The sequence below is a fragment of the Mesoplodon densirostris genome, chromosome 10, assembly GCF_025265405.1.
Source record: "Mesoplodon densirostris isolate mMesDen1 chromosome 10, mMesDen1 primary haplotype, whole genome shotgun sequence".
NCBI lineage: Eukaryota > Metazoa > Chordata > Mammalia > Artiodactyla > Ziphiidae > Mesoplodon > Mesoplodon densirostris.
This window is the reverse complement of record NC_082670.1, coordinates 55,169,951-55,190,445: the sequence shown is the minus strand read 5'-3', so window position 1 is coordinate 55,190,445 and position 20,495 is coordinate 55,169,951. Positions and strand designations below refer to the sequence as shown.

General features: G+C 37.7%; 1 protein-coding gene across 9 annotated transcripts in view; it reads right to left on the bottom strand.

The window, feature by feature from the left end:
* RBMS3 (RNA binding motif single stranded interacting protein 3) overlaps positions 1-20,495 on the bottom strand; it is a 743,532-nt gene that overhangs the window by 65,244 nt on the left and 657,793 nt on the right. For 8 of the 9 annotated variants that reach the window (XM_060109331.1, XM_060109327.1, XM_060109328.1 and 5 more), the window contains 2 exons: positions 15,692-15,802; positions 8,589-8,636 (listed from right to left, as the gene is read on the bottom strand). In XM_060109331.1, the coding sequence (XP_059965314.1) occupies positions 8,589-8,636; positions 15,692-15,802 (159 nt within the window). The remainder of the gene's footprint in view (positions 1-8,588; positions 8,637-15,691; positions 15,803-20,495) is intronic. The other variant, XM_060109330.1, reaches the window with a different exon arrangement.

Genomic DNA, 20,495 nt, shown 5'->3' with positions numbered 1-20,495 from the left:
AGAACATGATATACCAGGAAAGTTTGCAGTGTAGTACATCTGATTCCCACTGTCCTGACAACCAAGGCCAAAGGAGAAAGCAAGGAAGATAGAGACTAGAGGACTCAACCGGGCATACGAAGTGGTCAGAAGTACAATACTTAGATTTAGGAATGTGGATAATGAACTAATATTTCTCAGCAAAGTCAAGGTCATGGGAGCAGATGGCCAAAGTGGACTTGAGGTGAAGGTGACGGAGGTTAAGGAAGTTCATCAATATGAGCATAAGAAGGTGCTATTTCACTGGGGTATTTTTGTATGTCTAGATTTTGTTTTGTTTTGTTGATTTGGTTTTTGACACTAATAAGATGTGGGCTATTCATCAGGAAGAATGTCCCCAGTAGAGGGGATCACTGATAGAACATATTTCTGGAACATGTGACAAAGACACTGAAGACTTGACCTCACAGAATGGTTAAGAGTCAAGTTTTTTCCTGGAACGTTTGGAATATACATCTAATTAAAGGCTAAGTTATGTATTTTACATTGCCAGTTCAAAAGAAGTATATCCGCTCATATGGAGAGAGATACTTGCCGAGGCACTGAACTCAAGGAGCGATTCATCATTTGTTTCTTTATAAAGGATGCTGGGTAAAATAATGGATAATTACGTCCACTGTGGCATCTTAAAAAAGCTAGATGTTGCTTAAATGTGTGTGTCATTATCACCTGTCTAAGAAAGAAGAGGTTAAAATGTTAAAATTCACCCTGAGAAAGCATTTCTACAGGGATGTGCAATTATATGGTTCAGATATTTTGCTATCTGATAAACCAATTTAACATAGAGTCTAGAGAAATGTTAGTGCATCTGTGAGGGAGTCTCTCTCCAGTGTCAGGTGTCTCAAGCATGCCTCTGGCAAGGGCTGCATTGTAGTCAATTCATGGTTGGATTCTCCGACAGGAACCTCAAGTGCCCACTTGGTGCAGTTGATTAAAAAGGGAACAATGTGGTGTTAGTGCCAGATGGGCTGATGCCTGCACATGCAGTTAGCTTCCTTTAAAATCTGTTGTCGTCTTGAAAATGCTGACTGAAGTACTCAGGACACGTGTGTGGCGGCCATGGCTGCCCTAAGCCCATTGCTGCCACCCGCTGAAGGATTCTACCACGGAGAAGACACTGTGGATACTGCCTTTCCATTGGATGTGTGTGCCAAGCAGAACACAATGCTCAGAGAAAGCAGCCACCCGGGAACACAGAATCACTAGCGCTGACAGGTCAAGGACAACTTCAGTGGACTCAAACCAACCACAACAGCAACAACAGTCCCAGCCCAGGTGGAAGGACAAAGATGTAAAATACATTTTTACTACAAATCTATTGAGATGATGTATCTTTTCCCTTTTCCCTAAATTGCTAAACGTACAGAATTCTAAAGGCTGCCAAGGGGATATTAACAGAATATATATTGATTTTCCTGGTTGATGATCCTCTGTTACTGGCACATACAGATACATCCCAGAAAACGAATATAGGCTGAGCACGTGAAAAATATAAATATACTTGAAGTGTTTTCATACGTCGGAACTGCAATCAATCATGTGCAAAGTAAAACGCTAAGAAATGTCTCTCTCAGTCCTCATTTCCGTCTCTCCACCTCTGCCTTTCTGACATTTCATCTGCCTTTCAAGAAATTAAACACACACACACAACTGCTAGCTTTAAAGGTAAAGAACTTCATGCTCTTATTGTAAGGAATGTCAGTAATAGTATTTAATTGGGAATACTTAGGAAAATACATTGATTAGAGCAGAGGTGGGCAAACTGTAGCCCACAGGCCAATCTTGGTTGCTGCCTTGTTTTATAAATAAAGTTTTATTGGGATGTGGCCATGTTCATCCATTTACACATGGTCTGTGGCTGCTTTCATCCTGAAAGGCAAAAGTAGTTGTGACATGAGCCAATGGCTGGCAAAGCCTAAAATGTTTACTTCTGGACCTCTACAGAAAAAAAAAAAAAAGCTCGCTGGATTAGAAGGTAAGGCATAGTATTTTGTATCCTCCTATCCCATGTTCTCCTCTCCCTCCACCCCGGAAAAAAGAAACTGGGCTAAATAACAGTGATGTTTAGATATCAGAAAAGACTATGTGCATAAGTTCTCTTTAGTTAACAGTTTCTTGAATAGAGCACTAAAAATTGTGGTCCCACAGTTAAAGTCTTCTAAAACTTCATTTCTGTAATGTAGTGAACAATACAAATGCACCAGCAGGATCACAGTAACAGCATGCACAGGCCTGTGTGTCAAATGCTTGTACAAAGTCTCGCTCTGTGTACTGCTCTTAGGATATCTGTCACATGCTGTGTTTTGTGACAGTTCTTTGTAACTCTGTCCTTTGCTGTTAGAATCTATGTTCTTTGAAGGCAAGGGATGTATCTCTATTTTATACCATCTAGCCTTGGTTCCTTGTAGCACTCTAGGAGCTCAATGAATATTAGTTGAATGAATGAAACAAAGAAAGTCTCCTTATTGAACTTATTAAAAAGAAAAAAATCAATTCATTAGTACATTTAAACAAATGCAGTTTGATAATCAAAGTAGATGCACAGAATCTGAGCAAAGACATGAAACTGATTTTCATGCATGCTTTGTGGGAGCACATATAACTCTGTGTCAGGTCTTTTACAGTAAATACAACTTAATGACTAATTGTAGCTAATTGGAGGTACTAATGGACCTAATTTTTAATTAAGAGATGGAGATCATTTGTAATTAGCTCATGGTATCCATGAAAACCAATGTTTAGAGCTTTAAAAATGATTTGAAGTAGCTTAAACACCCCCCCCATTTGAAAAATGGTTTTGCTCTTTGAAGTAGCTTAAACATCACCCCTCATCCCTGCCAAATTATGGAACAGTTTTATAAAGTAATACCCACTCAAGAAGAGTTAGTACAAAGATGGGTTTCAACCAAATCTTTGGTAGAGCATCACCGATTCCAAATTAGGGAGGCTTTCCAATGCAAACTGATATTATTGACTAGCAAAACAATGTGGAAAAACTGCATAAGTTTAACAGTGAATTTTGTCTGAATCAGGGCAAGTACCATGGTGAAGACTTCATTCTTGACCTGAAGTTGTACTGATGATAAGACTGACTCTTTTCAACCTATTTTAGCCAGTATGTAGAAAGAATATGGCAGAGGATGAAAGTATGTTCAGAAGCTCTATGGGTTGCTGTCAATGCATTTTTGGTCCTTTGTTTCATTTTTTCCAAACACAGATTCAAATTCTGAATTCTAAGGTTTTCAGAAAAGGAGAATGAATTTTGGTTCTACTTCAGTTTGTTCTCTGTCCATTGTGGTCTTTTTCTTGATTTCATCATGATGACCATTGAGGAAATTAAGTTCAAAGCAACTGAGATAAACATTTGACAACATTTATCTGTAGTTTTCATATGTTTCTCATAAAATCCAACTATGAACAGAAAAAAAAATGTTTTACTTTTCATTTTCAAATAGGAGGATCTTCTAAAGAGTCATCATTGTATGGAAAAGAAACACTAAAAAGAGAATAGACTCGTGATTTTGCATGAAAATGTGGAGGGTAGTTCCAGACCTCCTGTTTTCTGTCGTTGAAATGAGCTGGATAAGGTGTAGCAGAGACTTGGAGAGGAGAGAGGAAATAAATCAGAGACCCCCATCTCCCAAACCTCAACCACTTTCTCTGGACATCACCACTCTGGCCTTAGCTCTATCCTTCCTGAATTATTGTTGTTGTTGTTTTTTAAATGTATTCACTGTTTAACTATTCACCTTAGACTTTTCCTAAGCAAAGAGATCTTCAGCCATGCATTTGACGAACTTAATTCAAATTCACATTAAAGTAACTCTACAGCTGCTGAAGTCAAAATAAAAGGTTTTGGTTCCTATACTCCTAAAATCACTTCAAGTATCATGGTGATACCCAAATCACACTCTGAAAAATACTACTCTGATATACTTTCCTGCCTTTAATTAGATGTATATTCCAAATGTTCCAGGAAAAAACTTGACTCTTAACCATTCTGTGAGGTCAAGTCTTCAGTGTCTTTGTCACATGTTCCAGAAATATGTTCTATCAGTGATCCCCTCTACTGGGGACATTCTTCCTGATGATTAGCCCACATCTTATTAGTGTCAAAAACCAAATCAACAAAACAAAACAAAATCTAGACATACAAAAATACCCCACTGAAATAGCACCTTCTTATGCTCATATTGATGAACTTCTTAACCTCCGTCACCTTCACCTCAAGTCCACTTTGGCCATCTGCTCCCATGACCTTGACTTTGCTGAGAAATATTAGTTCATTATCCACATTCCTAAATCTAAGTATTGTACTTCTGACCACTTCGTATGCCTGGTTGAGTCCTCTAGTCTCTATCTTCCTTGCTTTCTCCTTTTCTCCCACACTCTACTGCATTCTTTTCTTTTTCTATCCATCCTGGAAACTAGTTTGTCACTCAGTAACTCTCTTGCCAATGTCAGCACACACTGCTCCTTTTCTCACTCCACTCAGTGAAACCTTAGCCCTGGATTAATCCACCTGTCTGCCTTCTTGGCTACTGATCACTACAGTGAAAAATCAAACATTCTTACAGACTGGTATAACAAAAATCTATAGTCTGTAGCTTCAAATGGCCTCCCAGGGCTGCCCCTCAAGCTTCCTGTGTATTGCTAGTTGGCTTTCTTTTTCCAAATCTCTGTTCTCCTTCAGTCCCTTACCATGCCATTCCCACTCACTCTCAGAAGATGGCACTTAATACTTCACACACACACACAAAAAAACAAGTAGTATCATAGAGATGATCATACTAAGTGAAGTAAGTCAGACAGAGAAAGAAAAATATCGTATGATATCACATATGTGGAATCTAAAATACAACACAAATGAACTTATCTATGAAACAGAAACAGACTCACAGACATAGAGAACAGACTGGTGGTTGCCAAGGGGGAGGGGGTTGGGGGGAGGGATGGACTGGGAGTTTGGGATTAGCAGATGCAAACTAGTATATATAGGATGGATAAACAGAAAGGTCCTACTGTATAGCACAGGGAACTATATTCAATATCCTGTGATGTTTTATCACAGGATTCCCCTGGTCCCCATTTTCCAGTTCTGTCTCTCTCCAGTGCATTCTCCACCTATATCCAGAGTGATCATGTCACTCTCCAACTTAAACTTTTTTGTTTATGTCTATTGCCAGCAGGATGGAGTCCCAGCTACCATAGCTGGTGACATTGCTCCACCTTATTTGTCCAGGATCATTTTCTCTACTCTCATCACTCTTTATGAATCCCTGTCCTACTGAACCATCTGTAGTTCCCCGAATTTGCCATATCCTGCTACCCATGAGCTTTGTACATGCTGCCCTGTTAGTCTGAAACTCCCCACTCCATCTTATTTTTCACTTGGCTAATTCCCATGTGTCCTTATGTCTCCATTCAGAGGTTTCTTCGACTTTCTCTGACTCCTACCGTGGGTCAGTTTTCTCTTTGTGCCCCCATAGCGCCTTGTAACAAGGATGATTAGCATAGCTGCTGCTAATAACCTTTGAGCACTTATTTGATGCCAGAACCTGTGCTAAGCAGGCTACATATCTTAACTCATCTAATGCTCACAACAACCCTACGAGGTAATTAATATTTCCTCAGATAAATAATCCAAGCTACAGAGAAGTTACATCATTTTCCCAAGGTTCCACAGCTAATGAGTGACACAGTAGATTCTGAACTCAGGCATCTTACTGAAGATTTTACAAACGTGTAATCACTTGTTTGTGCCTAACTTCCTAATTGGACCCTAAGTTCTTAGAAGGAAGTTGTATCCCTAGCACCCGACACAGTGATTGTCACAAAGTGTGCTCCCAATAAATACTATTTGAATAACTAAAAGAACAAGGCGGCATGTGGCTCAAAGAGGAAAGAGTTCTTGCCTAAAATCAGATTTACCTTGATTACCCTGAGTTCACCTTCAGTGTCTGCCATCGTGATGTTTTGCCCCAAGAATACCAAATAACTTGCTGTCATCTAATCACCCCATAGAATTTCATTTCCTGTCCCATTCACCTCATGTACATTTCCCACTCTTGTCCAACTGGTAAACTCATATTCATCCTTCCACATCAAGCTCAGAATTCACTTTATTCCTGAGGGTTCCCAATCTTCATTGTAGATTCTAAATTTTAGTTCCTCCATACTTTATACATTTCAACATCATCATCATCAACAACAACAACATTAATTTAGACCATCATATTTTTTTAAACCAATGGTCCATTTTCTATTCATCTTTGTATCTCTAGTACTTCAGTGTTGTGCCCAGCACTCAGAGGGTGGTCAAAAATGTTTGATATATTGATCGAACAGAATTAGGTTGGGTTTGGTTTCTGTAGATTACCACGGAGATATCTCAATCTCCGATACATCATGGCAGTTTAGTTGGCTCCTACAATGGTCAAGAATCGATTACTATTGGAGTTGTCCAACACTGGCATATTGGGAGACGTGAGAAGAGGATATCACAATACCTTATGCCTGTTTCACTTTCCTGATCTGATCAAGGGTTTGGCAAAGGATATGTTATCTTTTCAAATGTCATTCAAGTTGTGCCCACCAGAAAGTCACAAACATTTTAGGAAGGCAAGTCTATTTTCATTTATAGATAGACTAAAGAGGCCAAAGAAGTCTGTGCAAATTTATAAGATGTTAAACCACCAACCCAATCTTGTAAGGGGAAAACAACTGTAAAATCTCCCAAAGTGTTATTTTTCCTGTCACTTCTATTTTAGTCCCTTTGTATTTCACTGGGGTCTTAGCACTTATTTCAGTTTAGTGATATCATATCTGAGCTTTCTAAATGTTCTACATAATTACTCTGTCTTATTCCTCAAGCACACACCAAACTGCCAGATTAAGTTTCTTAAAGCACTGCTTTGATCAAGTCATTTCTCTGCTCAAGGACTCTCAGTGGCACCTGACTATGGAATTAGATGGGAACTCTGAGTCCAGATTTGCTGCCAGATGTTCTGCCACAATTGATTTGTGTAGAGCCTGACCCATGACACACATCTAGTAAGTGCTTTTGATGTTTTCATTGATTTTTCCATTGTGTTCTTGAAAGTGAAATCAGAAAACCTAGTTGAAGGAAAGTTCCATTTTGTGTCTTTCATTATTATCAATACTGGCAAATTTTTCAGAGTAGATGCGTCTTGTTAAACAAAGATGCCACACGGTAAACAAAGTAAAGGCTACATACGTTAGAGAAAGCATCTTTCCAGGGGTCCCATATCCTAAATAAAACAGGCACATGAAGATACGACAGGTAATACACTTTGGGGAAAGATAAGTGGTATTTTCATTAATGACAACTTATAGAGATTTCCAGGAGGACCAAAGTAACTTCACAGCTGAAAGCTAACTCATTGCTTCTCAACTGAACTTCTAAGAGGAGTATTCAGCCATGAGCATAATTAAACAAGTCCACAAGACATGAGAAAAGGATTACCCTGAATATGCTGGGTCAGGCAAACCAGGTGGCCAAGAACACGATGTTCTCTGCTTGAAAACCACCATTCAGTTGCCAGACTCTGCTGCTCTCTGGGCTCTCCCATTCTATTTCTGGCCTTTGTCTCTTGCTCTCTCTCCAGTGCCCTTTCTTGGTTTAGATTTTATGTCCTCATCATCTGACACATCAAAGGATTAAAGAGTTCAAAGCCCTTCATGCTGCCAGTATTTTATTTAGTTAAAATCAACAAAAATGAAAACTTGTGCCCATTTTCCTCTTTGCAAGAAACCAAAATGCAAAATCAATATGAAAGCACAAGAAGATCTGTGCTGTTCAAAATTAAAACTCATGTCTTCACATATGTATACTCTGTGACAAACTGTACCACTGGATTTTATGAAACTACTTCAATATTGCTAATTAAAATGCTCGAGACATTAACGAATTCTCAAATCAACCTCTGCCACTTTGTTGTACAAATGGAACATTGGCAGATTTTCTTTCAATATCCAAAACACCATTTTTGGAACAAATTTGAAGTTTTGATTCATTCAACAATTATATCGAGTACCTACTATGTGTCAGACACTACGGTGGGTGCAGAGCAAGCAAAATGGGATGATTTTCTGATTTCAGAGGAATTCCAGTCTCTAAAGCAGTGCTTCTCAAACTACTTTTATTCTTCTGTGCCCTCTTTTGACAAACACAAGTATCCTTCTCCAATTTCCCAGAAAGTCTAATGAATGCTTCCAACACTAAGAATTACTGATACACAGAACACAGACTCAGTTTTCTGTGTATCCTTCATAGACCAAAAGTCTTTGAGCTTTTACTTTTTATTTCAAAAGCAACACATTTATTTTCCATACACAAAACTGGATTGTAATATTAAATATCCTTTTTTGAACCACATATGCTAACCCCCCACCCCAGAACTGAAATTGAAATGGCCTGCTTAGAATCACTGTTTGAGAATCACTGCTTTAAAGAGTTTTGGAGAAATACCAGGCAAGCTCCCTCTCTCCCATCCAATCAAGTCTTAAAGGAATTAGAATTTTCCTACCTGACACAACAGCTGGTGGAGTATCATAATCCTGTCTTGGGACTGAATCTTTGAATGAAAAGAGCATGAGAAAGAATGCAATGAAGTACAAAAGAAAATAAAATAGAATTTTAGCTCTAAAACTTGGAAGTGCCCACTGTATGTCACATGGTACCTAAGGCTCCTGCCTTCAAGCACTCAAGGAGGCACTCTGACCCCTTGACAGTTGACAGTTGACACAATGGTCCCCACAACCACCACTCTGGATGTGTCGTTAGGCCCCATGTGACCTGCAAGGACAGCATCATCTGTCCTAGATATTGTCATCTTCCTCATCTTTCATAACTTTGGTCCCTCCCTTGGGTCATCAACTTGCAATATGTACCCTCTTTGGCTGACACAAAAGTTCTACAAAGTGGCCCATCAGGAAGGGGACCAAAGTGTAATATGAAACCCCAGTCCTGGAGAACAAAAGAAATAACTACAATTTCAAAAGAGATAAATGAAAACTTTGCACAGATCAATAGAACAAAATGTATTCAACAGATGGCTGCTGTCTTTTTCCAAAGTGTCATAAAATTGGAGGTGGCAAATTGTAGATCGAGGTTAATTAAACAACATGACATCCATTTCAAAAGTTGGGGTGATGTGGGACCAAGTATAACTGCTTTTTTAAAGATGAAAAAGAGGCGTTGGCTTAATATCATTTCTTTAGCCAGGGATCTTAAAAAGGAAAGTGGGACATGGCCCCACTTCTAAAAATGGAAAGTTCTAATTTCTCCAGCTCCCCTTGGAGGGGTAAACTGTGTAAAAGGAACCGGGTATTGCTCATATTCAAATAAACTGCCCAAACATGGTTAAAAGGATGCTTTTGCATGACCCTCATTCCATTCATATGATCATTATTCCATTTTAAAAACTAAAACCTCAAACTTCACTCGTCCACCTACTTGGTAACTTAATTTGGACTATCACAAATTTATCCATTTCATCTCCTTGCCACAAAAGGACAATGTTGATCACTCTCCCATGAGTGAATGGTGTGTGAAAAGACAGATTAGAACTTGAACAATGCAAGGCCAGCCAAGCAAGCATTGATCAAAGATTCAAATGCAAGTAAACCTTAGGCATGAGTTATTCTGTTTCTCACGACAGGTATGCAAACTAGTGACTTGATTATAATCCCCAAATCTGTAATATATAAAATCATTTTCAAGGGGTCTCCAAATATTTTGTTAATAGTGGTAGTAATTCTGATTATCTTTTAAAAAACTAAGCACACATTATTACTACAAATAAACAAGACTGTGACACTAGTCATTTTCCAAGAATATATTTATAACATTTTAGAATTTATAAAAAATCATGCTCATTGTTGAATTCTTGGAGAATATAGAAAAGTATCATGATTAATATATAAATTATCCCTAATCCCATCATCTAGAAACCATCACACTTGTTTGTACTTGTTATAGCCTTATTTCATAAATATTTTTTCATAGTTGATACGAACTCCACACATGCAAATTTACATCCTGCTCTTTTGATTTAACATGATAGTTAATCCCTTCCTAATTATTTTATACACTTATAACTTCATGCTGCATTACATTCTAGTTTATGGATGGATTATGATTTATTTAATCTTCCTTATTAGACATTATAAAGAACACTGGGCTGAATATTTTTAAGATATATTTTCTGTTATTCTAGAATATTTCCAGGGAATAGGTCCTCAAAACTATAACTATTTGGTCGGGGAATGGAGCTATTTTTGAAATGTCTTTCAGGCCCACCCTGCTATCCAGTTGACACTTTCACAAATTTGGATTCCTACCATCACACTATCCATGCTTGAGAATGTATATCTCCCACACCTTCGTCAGCAATGTGTATTATTTTAATAACTTTATTTAATGGGTTATATGTGTGTGTCTGTGTGTGTATTAGATTTACTCTTAAGTTGATCATTTTTCATATGTTTTTTGGCTTTCTATTTCCTCCTTTATCAACTATCTGTTCATATTCTTTGGCATTTTATACATTGGTACTTTTGTATTTTTTGCTAATTTATTGGAATTCAGAATCTCTTTTTTAAACAGCAAAAGCTTACTATTTGCAAATAAACTTTCATAATACTAGACTTTCACTTAATGCCTACTTGTTTATTGTTTATATTGTACTAACTTCAAAAATTCACTTATCGTACAACGAGACTAAATACATTTTTAAAAACGATTCCCTTTCATCTATATTTTCTTTCTTGTATTTAACCATTTTTAATTGATTGATACTTTTTCCTGAAAAAACATTTCAGGAGATGTACTCATGACCACTTATGAATTTATGATACTGTTTCCTAATCATGAGTCCATTTAACATAATGTATTGGTTTTTATCACTCTGTCTTAATACTTATATTCCTGAATAATAGTTGAAAATAGACAATCTCTAAGCAAAATGAATAATTCAGGATTTTCACCTGATACCATCAGAATTTCAAAGCAATACAGGAGGGATGGTGCCATTGAAAACTGTGAGAGAACTATGTTGAACAAGTCAAGAACAATTACAAGATTATCTCTGTGAGCGGCTATGGTTACACCACCAGAATCCAATGATGTCACAAATCACCAGTGGTCTGGAGACACAAACAGAACTGCAGATAAGGAGCCTGCAGAACAAAAACTTTTTATTTCTTTCAACAGATTCTGGTGACATTGTAAGCCACTGGTGACCACCAACTGAACAAATGAAAAGGAGATAAGAAACTTGTAAAACCAGATTGTCATGCAATTTGGAGGTTCTCATAACACAGTAAAATCCCCAGTGGTTTTTGCTAAAGCTTACAATAGACTGATAAGAAATTATGGATAATAGGGCTTTGGTCCTTGAGGGAATCCTGTGACAAAAAATAAACAAAAGCAGAAAAGCTAGATACTTCTTGAAGGTCAGCAGAGCCCTGGAATAAAACCGTTATACTGCTTGCGTAAAATTCATTTCTTTTAAGCACTGCAAATCCTGTCCAGCTTAAAAATAGGTAAAGAATTGAACAATAAACATTTGAGGTGGCAAAGAATGGTTAATTAACCTACAAGGCATCCCTTTCAAAATGTGGGGTCATGGGGGACCAAATACATCTAATTTTATGAAGATGAAAAAGAGGCTTTGGCTCAGTACACTTTCTTTACTCAGGGATCTTAGAAAAGAAAGCAGGACATAGCGTATGGCCTAAGGCACCCCTTCTGAAGATGGAAAATTCTAATCTAGCTCCAGGTCCCATTAGCCCTGAACCCTGCTTACTTTGGTTACTCCCTGGATCTCTCTGCTCTGCCGTTGGAAACTATTTCTGGACTTGAGGTTCCTGTCTTAATCTTGACTTGTCACTGTTCACACCTTGTTTTGCAGAATTTCAGTGAGCTCAGATGTCTGAAAGCCCTGGAAAATTACAGTAGGAGAGAGACGTGGTCGGAGAGTTTTAGATTGACTGGCTGTGGCAATATGGCGGGGAACAGACTGGAGTAAATTGAGGTGGGAAACAGGAAGAACAGTTAGGGGACTATTACAGTTAATCAAACAAGGCCCAGGGCAGAGACTCTAGAATATGAAGGAAGGGATGTATTTCACAGATGTCTATGGGACTTGAATAGTAACTGCATGTAGTGGGAATTGAGAAGGAAAGGGTCTACACTGGGTCCTAAGTGTAGTGTTGGACTCCCCGAGTGAGTGGTAGTGGGGTCAGCTTGAGAGGGAACAGGAGCAGGACCCTATAAGAGCAAGGGTCAGTGGGGAGAAAGCTTGGGAAGCTCATGAGATTAGTTTGGGTCACGTTGACTTCGAGATGTCAGAGGGAGAGTCACGTGGAAACATTTAGCAAGTGGTTGGACAAATGACTAAAATTCTAAAATGGTCTAAAATTCTAAGACAAGGTTAGCCCTGAGGACTCAGATATAAGAGTCTTCGTCATAGAAGGCAGAGTTCAAAACCATCGAAGTGGAGGAGCTTGTTAAGGAAATCATGTACGATTGAGAAGTAAGTTTAAAAACTTATTTAGCAGCCTAAGAAAGAAAAGAAGCAGTGGCCAGAGAGATCAGAGGAGGACCAGGAAAACCTTGGGGAGGAGTCACAAACTGACAGCTCTTAGGAAAATTGGGTGCAATATTCAAACATAGGGAGATTTCCCATTAAAATCCAAGTAGCTTATCTTGAAAAACTGCAAGTTTTCCATATCTCATGCCATTAACAGTCACAACACCCCTGGGATATAAACATTACTTTTCCTACTTTGCAAACGAGGAAATAAAAGTTCAGAGAGGTCAAGTAACCTGCCTAAACATGCACAGCTAATAAGGGGGCAGAACCAGGCTTTAAACTCAAATTCAACATCCACTGTTCTTTCCATGATACCAGGCCACCTTCCCAGCAATGGATAAAGTGTGTTGAAAAGATGTAATAAGGTGGTGAAATCTGATTAAAAGAATCAAAAGAATCAATAAGAGCCACTCCAAATGCCAATCAAAAATTCAGATAAAATAAATCTATGATATTATATCAAAGTGTAAGAGTGACAGTTTAAGAAAATAGTATAACTTCCTGCTGGACACTCAACGTTGTCAGTGATATTTTGTTGAATAAATCTAAAAATTAATACTGTTTTCTCTCTGCCTTTTCAGAACCTTATGAAACTTTAAACCTTTGCAAAACATCAATTTACATAAAGCTTATAATGTTTTTAAGCATTAGTACAAATGTGAAGGAGGAAAATAATTTTTAAAAAAGCTAAAAGAGGGCTTCCCTGGTGGCGCAGTGGTTGAGAGTCCGCCTGCCGATGCAGGGGACATGGGTTCGTGCCCCGGTTTGGAAGGATCCCACATGCCGCGGAGCGGCTGGGTCCGTGCGCCGTGGCCGCTGGGCCTGCGCGTCCGGAGGCTGTGCTCCGCAACGGGAGAGGCCACAGCAGTGAGAAGCCCGCGTACCACAAAAAAAAAAAAAAAAAAAAAGCTAAAAGAAATTTGATGTTAAATATAAGCCACATGCTTAAAACTTTTGCTTTCTGAGAAAGAAAAGGGGATATATCATTATTGAATAATTTGGCTATTACCAGCTGGGCAAAAATTGTGGTCTTGTATAAACGTATCCTTTTTGAAAATACTCAAACACTAGTCATAACAGACATTATTGAATCAATAAGTATTGTACTTCTGACACTGTTCTATATAATTGAGCTTATTTTTCAATTTCTTAAAGGGTTCAGTCATATTCTCAATTAACTTAGGTCATATTTTTCCTAGTTTCCTCCAAATTTGAATTTCAGTAAGTCAGCTGGCTTTGCTTTTGATTCAAATGAGTAGAATTTATAAAGTGTTTCTCTTTATGCTTTGCCTTAGAACTCCCTCCTTTATCAGATTACAAATTGTCATTCAATACAGTAAAAGTGCATTACTTCATTTATTCATAATTTGTGATCATTTAAGTAGGGGAAAGCAGATATAAAGGGAAATCAGTAGTGGGACATGAGAAACTTCAAGTCTTCCAATATTGTCCTGGGATCTGCTTTATTAATAAATGAGAAAAGTGACTACAGATAATCTTCACACATTGCTAAAAGCTATAGAAATAGTATCTTCAAATTCTAATGAAAATTAGCTGTACCACACTGTAAAATTAAACATAGTCTTAGATATGACTTTTAAAAGTCTAGTTCAGAGACCTAAAGAATCATTTGATCTAGTCTAAGCTTTCAGACACATAGGTATCATCAACTGCTTTTTATAGGTTCAGCAACTGAGGCCTTCTAGATGGGTACTTTGTTTATGTTCATAACACTAAATTTCTTTATTGAAACAATGGGACTCTCTCCATTAGGTATACAGACTTTCCTCCTGTTTAGAGCAGATTACTGAGACCTCAGTGGACATGTCAGAAACTCCTCAAATCCTCAAAAGCCTGTGAGTCAACACATCTATGCAGCAAGCAAGCCATTGCTTTAAGGTAAAATCTCCAATATATAGCTAATGTATCTAGTGTACTTAGATGTTTGGAGATGTTGCCAGCATAACTGAGAAGAATCACAGTAGTGGTGACTATGAGACATATAGGCATAAAGTCATAGAGGCATATGGTTGAAGGGGTCCCATAGATCTCCATGTTCATTACTTCAACTGGATGGAGAGGGGCATTGAGACCAGGAGATGTTATCTTCCTAAGGACAGACAGAAGCAATAGGGCTCCATCAGGCTTTCTATAGTATTAAAGCTGTCTCACTCAGAAGAAGATACATGTTTTCCTCTCTCCATCTTTAAAAATGACAAAATTATCTACATGAACATTTATGAAAAATAAACACTGTTACATGGGATATTGGTTTTGACATTTTTCATTGTTCTCTATAATAAAGTTGCAGTATTCCATGTTGTATTAGACATTTGCCCTCCTGACCATTTGGGGAACTGTCTTTGAAAAGATTTTTTAAAAAACAAAGGTTTGCCAATGATTTCAACTGCCTTGTTGATATAAAAGCAAGGCTGCAGTGGGCATTTTTGAATATACTTTTGTGCCCTAAGGAAAAATAATGGCTAATCAAAAATATCCCTACCTATTAAAAAAATCAGGTACATTAGATTCCTTTCCTTTTTTGAACATCATCTATGTTGACATATTCAAAAGAAAGATTAGAATAAGTTGATTATGTGAGGTTCATTGCTTTAAACATTGAAAGTAAATAAAAAGCCTTGCATATTAGTCATAATCAAGGTTGGCCCCTCTCTTGTGAATAACCTGGGGATGCTCTGAGCTGAAGTGGTAAATATCTGGGAGAGAAAAACTAGGCTCAAGTGTATAAAGTTACAAGGTCTAAAATTGACACACCTGGTACATTGCATCATAGGAACCAGAAGTAACACAAATTTAAATGCAACGCGGTAAACCTTCAGCCTTGTCAATGAGAGTAAATGTGCCCTGGAACTGTGCATGCAGAGGGCAGTTTATTCACAGTGGGACCTAAAAGGCATGTTAGTCAGTGGTGCAGAACCAGTTCTGCTGATGATGCCAGTAAGAACAGCGAGTATTGCACCTTATATTGATGAAGTCCAAGAAAACAAAAGGAAACAAACTCTTCAACTCACCGTTCCTGTTGTGCCCAACGAAAGGTGATTCATCTGTTGTGTTAGGGGGCCCATCATGTTTGCTGGCTGCATTGACATAGGATGGTCCATTGTTGGCGTAATCACAGCACCCTATAAGCACACACAATGTCCATCTGAAAACATGTTCCACAATGAAGGAAACTTTAAAAAAATAAACACAGTAAACTGTGTTAACACCATACATGCTTACTTCTCACTAAAAAGGCTAACTTGAGCCATGAGTGATTTTTACATCCATTCATTTCATTTTGTGCCTGTCTAAATATGTAACATTAGTGACTTTATCTCTGATGTGATTTATCTGTCATTGTCATTTATACTTCCAATATTCAATGTATTCTAAGACATCAGATATATCCTCTCTCACTGTTCTACATACAAACTTCTCTGACTGAAAAATATAAATACTATGGAAATTCTCTAATTGTTCTTGATATTGAGTAAAACTTTTGTTTTTGTCATTCACCCAGGATTTATACAGATAATTCTTTTTTTTTTTTGCTGTATGCGGGCCTCTCACTGTTGTGGCCTCTCCCGTTGCAGAGCACAGGCTCCGGACGCGCAGGCCCAGAGGCCATGGCTCACGGGCCCAGCCGCTCCGCAGCATGTGGGATCTTCCTGGACCGGGGCACGAACCCGTGTCCGCTGCATCGGCAGGCGGACTCTCAACCACTGCGCCACCAGGGAAGCCCTATACAGATAATTCTTGATCACCTCAATACAACCTTCCCCCAGGGGGATAATGCTGGTCCAGATGGGTTTCTTGACGGGATACCTTTAAAGGACATATTAAAATCTAACACAAATGTTATAAAAATTAAAGCTACTATTTCCCATATTTTTTCCTCCTAAGCTTTTGACCTACTTTCTTTCTATCTGTGCTTTTGACACAAGCCTAGAGGATACTAAACTCTGCTAAACGCTGGTCAAATGAAACAGCACTGAAATTTTTTTAAATGCAAAAATATCAAGTGTTTCATCATGGAAAGGCCTACTTCTAGAATATGCTTTTTGATTTATCATAACTGTTGGAAATGCAAGAAATAATAGACATAAAAAAAATTCTGTCCATATACAAAGTGTCACATGGCCCATGAAGCCTGGAGCCAGGCCATACTACCCTTCCCTTCCTTTTCCTTTCCACTATCTTACTATTCCACCTTAATTGACTAACTTAGAGAATGGAAAGATTTTTTTTTTTTAATTGAAAAGCTAGGGTTGGATGGAATCTTTGAGACTGTATAATTTATAATTCCAGTGCTTTATTTTAAAGATAGTAATAAAGGCAGAAGCTCATTTAAATACCCAGTGGTAGAAAAATGATTATGAATCTGAATGCTATTTTTTTCTGTAAACATTATTTTTCTATGTGACTTTTTTCATATAAATAAACATTTTGAAGAAAAAAAAATAAGTCGGATTCATGTGGATGGTAGGATCTCAGCACCCAAACTAATTACCCACAAGCAAATATGTCCTAAAATGCCTTAGCTCAGGATAATCAGTTTCTCATGCTATTATCCAAATCCAGCTCCCTGACTGTACCTGTTAAAAGATCAGGCTCCTTGTGAGCTCTTCCTCATCAATATGGAAGGAAAATAGAAACTGAACCACATATTTGTAAATGATTGATATACAGAGCTAGTTTTGTTCTCAAAGACATTTGGACTTTTGAGCTAGAATCAATCAAAACGCATAGGTTATTTTATAATCTGTAGCTTGTAAATAGACATACTCATGCATTTGCATTGCTTGAATTTCTTGATGCTTCCATAAACTGTCATTCATCAGAATGCTTCTCAAATGAGAGACATGATAAGCTTTTACTTAATTATAATTCAGAGACACAACACTTTTTCTTCCTGCTGCCTGAATTTAACAAAAGCATCTTTACTTTTTCCTTAAAAAAAAAATTACCAGCCTTTATTTCAGGTATTTGTCATATCAAACCAGCAGTAAATACTTTGAGAAGAACTGAGACGCTTCTTAAATCACTTAGGGATAAACTATAGAATAATCTCAGAGTTAAGACAGAAGTTCTGAAGCATTCTTTTTTTAGCCAAAATGTGGCACTTACACAACATTCTAATCCTTAGCAGGTGCAAGACTTCAATACTCTTCTTGAACTTGAGATTTAGGCTATCTTCTTAGAATATTTGTCCCTAGAGGTTCTGACACACAGCTAACTTGTGACAGTCCTGGAAACCCCACAATTCTAATCAGATTGCCCTAGTCGCATAAAGAATTGTTCATCATATATCAGAGATAAAGACCAAATTGTGTTTGGTCAGGATACTTTCTTCCCAATGCCCTAGGGGTGACCTCACTCCCCAGCAGTGTGAGAGGTAGTCTTAAGTCTTTTTTTTGGGTGGCAACATGTAAATGAGATAAGGTGAGCCTGTGACAGACAGATAAATCAAAATCCATGCACGATAAGTATAGAAGGATTGAATGTCTGCATTTGGAATTAATTTCAGAAGGATCGTCTAGTCTCTTTAGAGAATCTTTTCATGGAAAGTGCTTGGGGACTCATTTGATTACAGATGCCACAGAGTGAGCACTGCTTCTGTGTATAAACCAGAAAGCTGACAATCAAAGGGAAGAGCATGTGTGTTTGTGTGTGTGTGTGTGTGTGGTGGGGGGAGGGATGTGTCATCATTTAGAATTGGAAATAGCAGCGCTAGGCACAGAGTGGAAGACAATGTAAGAGAAACATTCCTAAACCAGGCCAGCTATTGCAAATAAAATGAACAACGAAATAAGGCTTCTTGGGGGAGGACACATCAGGTCATACATTCTTATTCAAGTTTAGTAAAAATGTTCAAGAAGCACAGGATTCCAACAAATGATTAAGATCATACATTTCTTAAGAATCTCAAGGGATGGAAGAAACTTACAAGCAGTGAGTAAGTTGGGAACAGCAGACAGGAACCCCTTGGGGAAACACATTGTCTTGATGGCACTTTAGCAGGGACAGACAACTTAGGGAGTTTGAAGTGCTGGTTATCTACAACAAAGATTGGGCTTTGCCAGTCACTGTGTTCATCAATTGCAATTCAGCTATAGAATCTCCTTTGTATTGTGTAAGACATGAAAAAGTGTGGGGGAGAGAAAAAAGAAAGAAAAAATAACAAAAAAGGAAGAGAAAAATCTATGTTGTTAAGGCAAAATTATAATCGTGCCTCATTAAATACACTGTCAAATCCCTTCCTATCTGATGCATTTAAGCCATAGACTGAAGAGTGTTTTGTGACAGATGTTGCCAACACATTAAGGGTAACTTCATATACTCAAAAGGTATAGAATGTGCTGTCTGACGGAGTTCGCTTGGCAAATGGCAAAGCAAGAGGAAACAGATTTTTCATTTTAGCATCTCCGGATGTCTGGGTTTGCTCAATGTTTAAGCTGCAAAGAAAAATACTGTTAACATGCTGTAATTCCACTAAAAAGCACAATGACCAGACAGCTGATGGGACTGTCTGGTCTGTTTTAGCCATGGCCTCTGCAAAACAAAGCTGTTCACACTCAAGTGTCATAGGGTGGAGCCGTTTGCCCTAATTCTGAAATAAACAATTTCAACAGGATTTTGGATAAAGTTTCCAAAGATCATTGATGTGGAATAAATATATCTGACCTAAGGCCACAAAAGCATCTGTGTTGTTAACCTCCTGCCAATATTTGAAAGAAATTTTAAGTCTAGGAGAGTTCACTGATATTTTAATTTTCTAACAGAAATATAGGATCATTGGCAAATTGGGGAAAACACCAGCAAGGCTCTCTCCCATCAAGAACACACATAGCTGGTTTAAAACCTACATTAATGCCATGATATGGACCACAATGAGAATTACCTGTATGAATGTTCCAGTGAATGTCAATATTCTAGACCAGTGCCACTCCAAATATGATCAAGAATTTAAATTAGACTCTCTGGGCTTCAGTCATTGGAATCTGTGTTTTAATAAACTCTCCAAATGATTCTGATGCCCTCTAAATTTGAGACATGTGCTCTGTCTATAAACGGCCATTGTATAAGTCAGTGTTACAAATACTTGGTCTTACTTTATTTATACTGTTTCTCAATTATTTGTTTTAAACCAAACTTGTGATAGGGTATGAGCCTTTGTGTAATAATTATATTACATTTTGTTTAAAAATGCAAAGAGGTCAAGCCTGCATTTTTGATGAGCTGAAATGGGGTGATTATCTGAGTAATTCAGGCCTCAGTCTGATGATCTGACACATTTCTTTTTGATCAGTGTGCTTGTGTTGGAGCACACTTAAAATTCCTTCCTGTTTGGAATCTTAGGGAGCCTTGAATCTGAAATCACAGAAATGTAGAAGTATTAATAAAAGGTAGGAAAATTATAACATAAGTGAAAAAAAGGAAAAGAAATATCACCCTCTTTTTCCTCTTGTTCAATCTAGATGCCTCAGGTCAAAATGTTTGCAGCCCAAACTGGTATATATAGGATGGATAAACAACAAGGTCCTACTGTATAGCACAGGGAACTGTATTCAATATCTTGTGACAAACTATAATGGAAAAGAATATGAAAAAGAATGTATATATGTGTATAACTGAGTCACTTTGCTGTACAGCAGTAATTAACAACATTGTAATTCAACTATACTTCAATAAAAAATAAATTAAAAAGAAGAAAAAAACAAAAAGAAATGTTTCTTCCAAAAAGAAAAAAATGTTTGCAGCCCATATTGTACTCTTTTCCTATGGTCACTTATGCAAAACCATAGGACTTGTTAGTAGTAATCATTCAACACG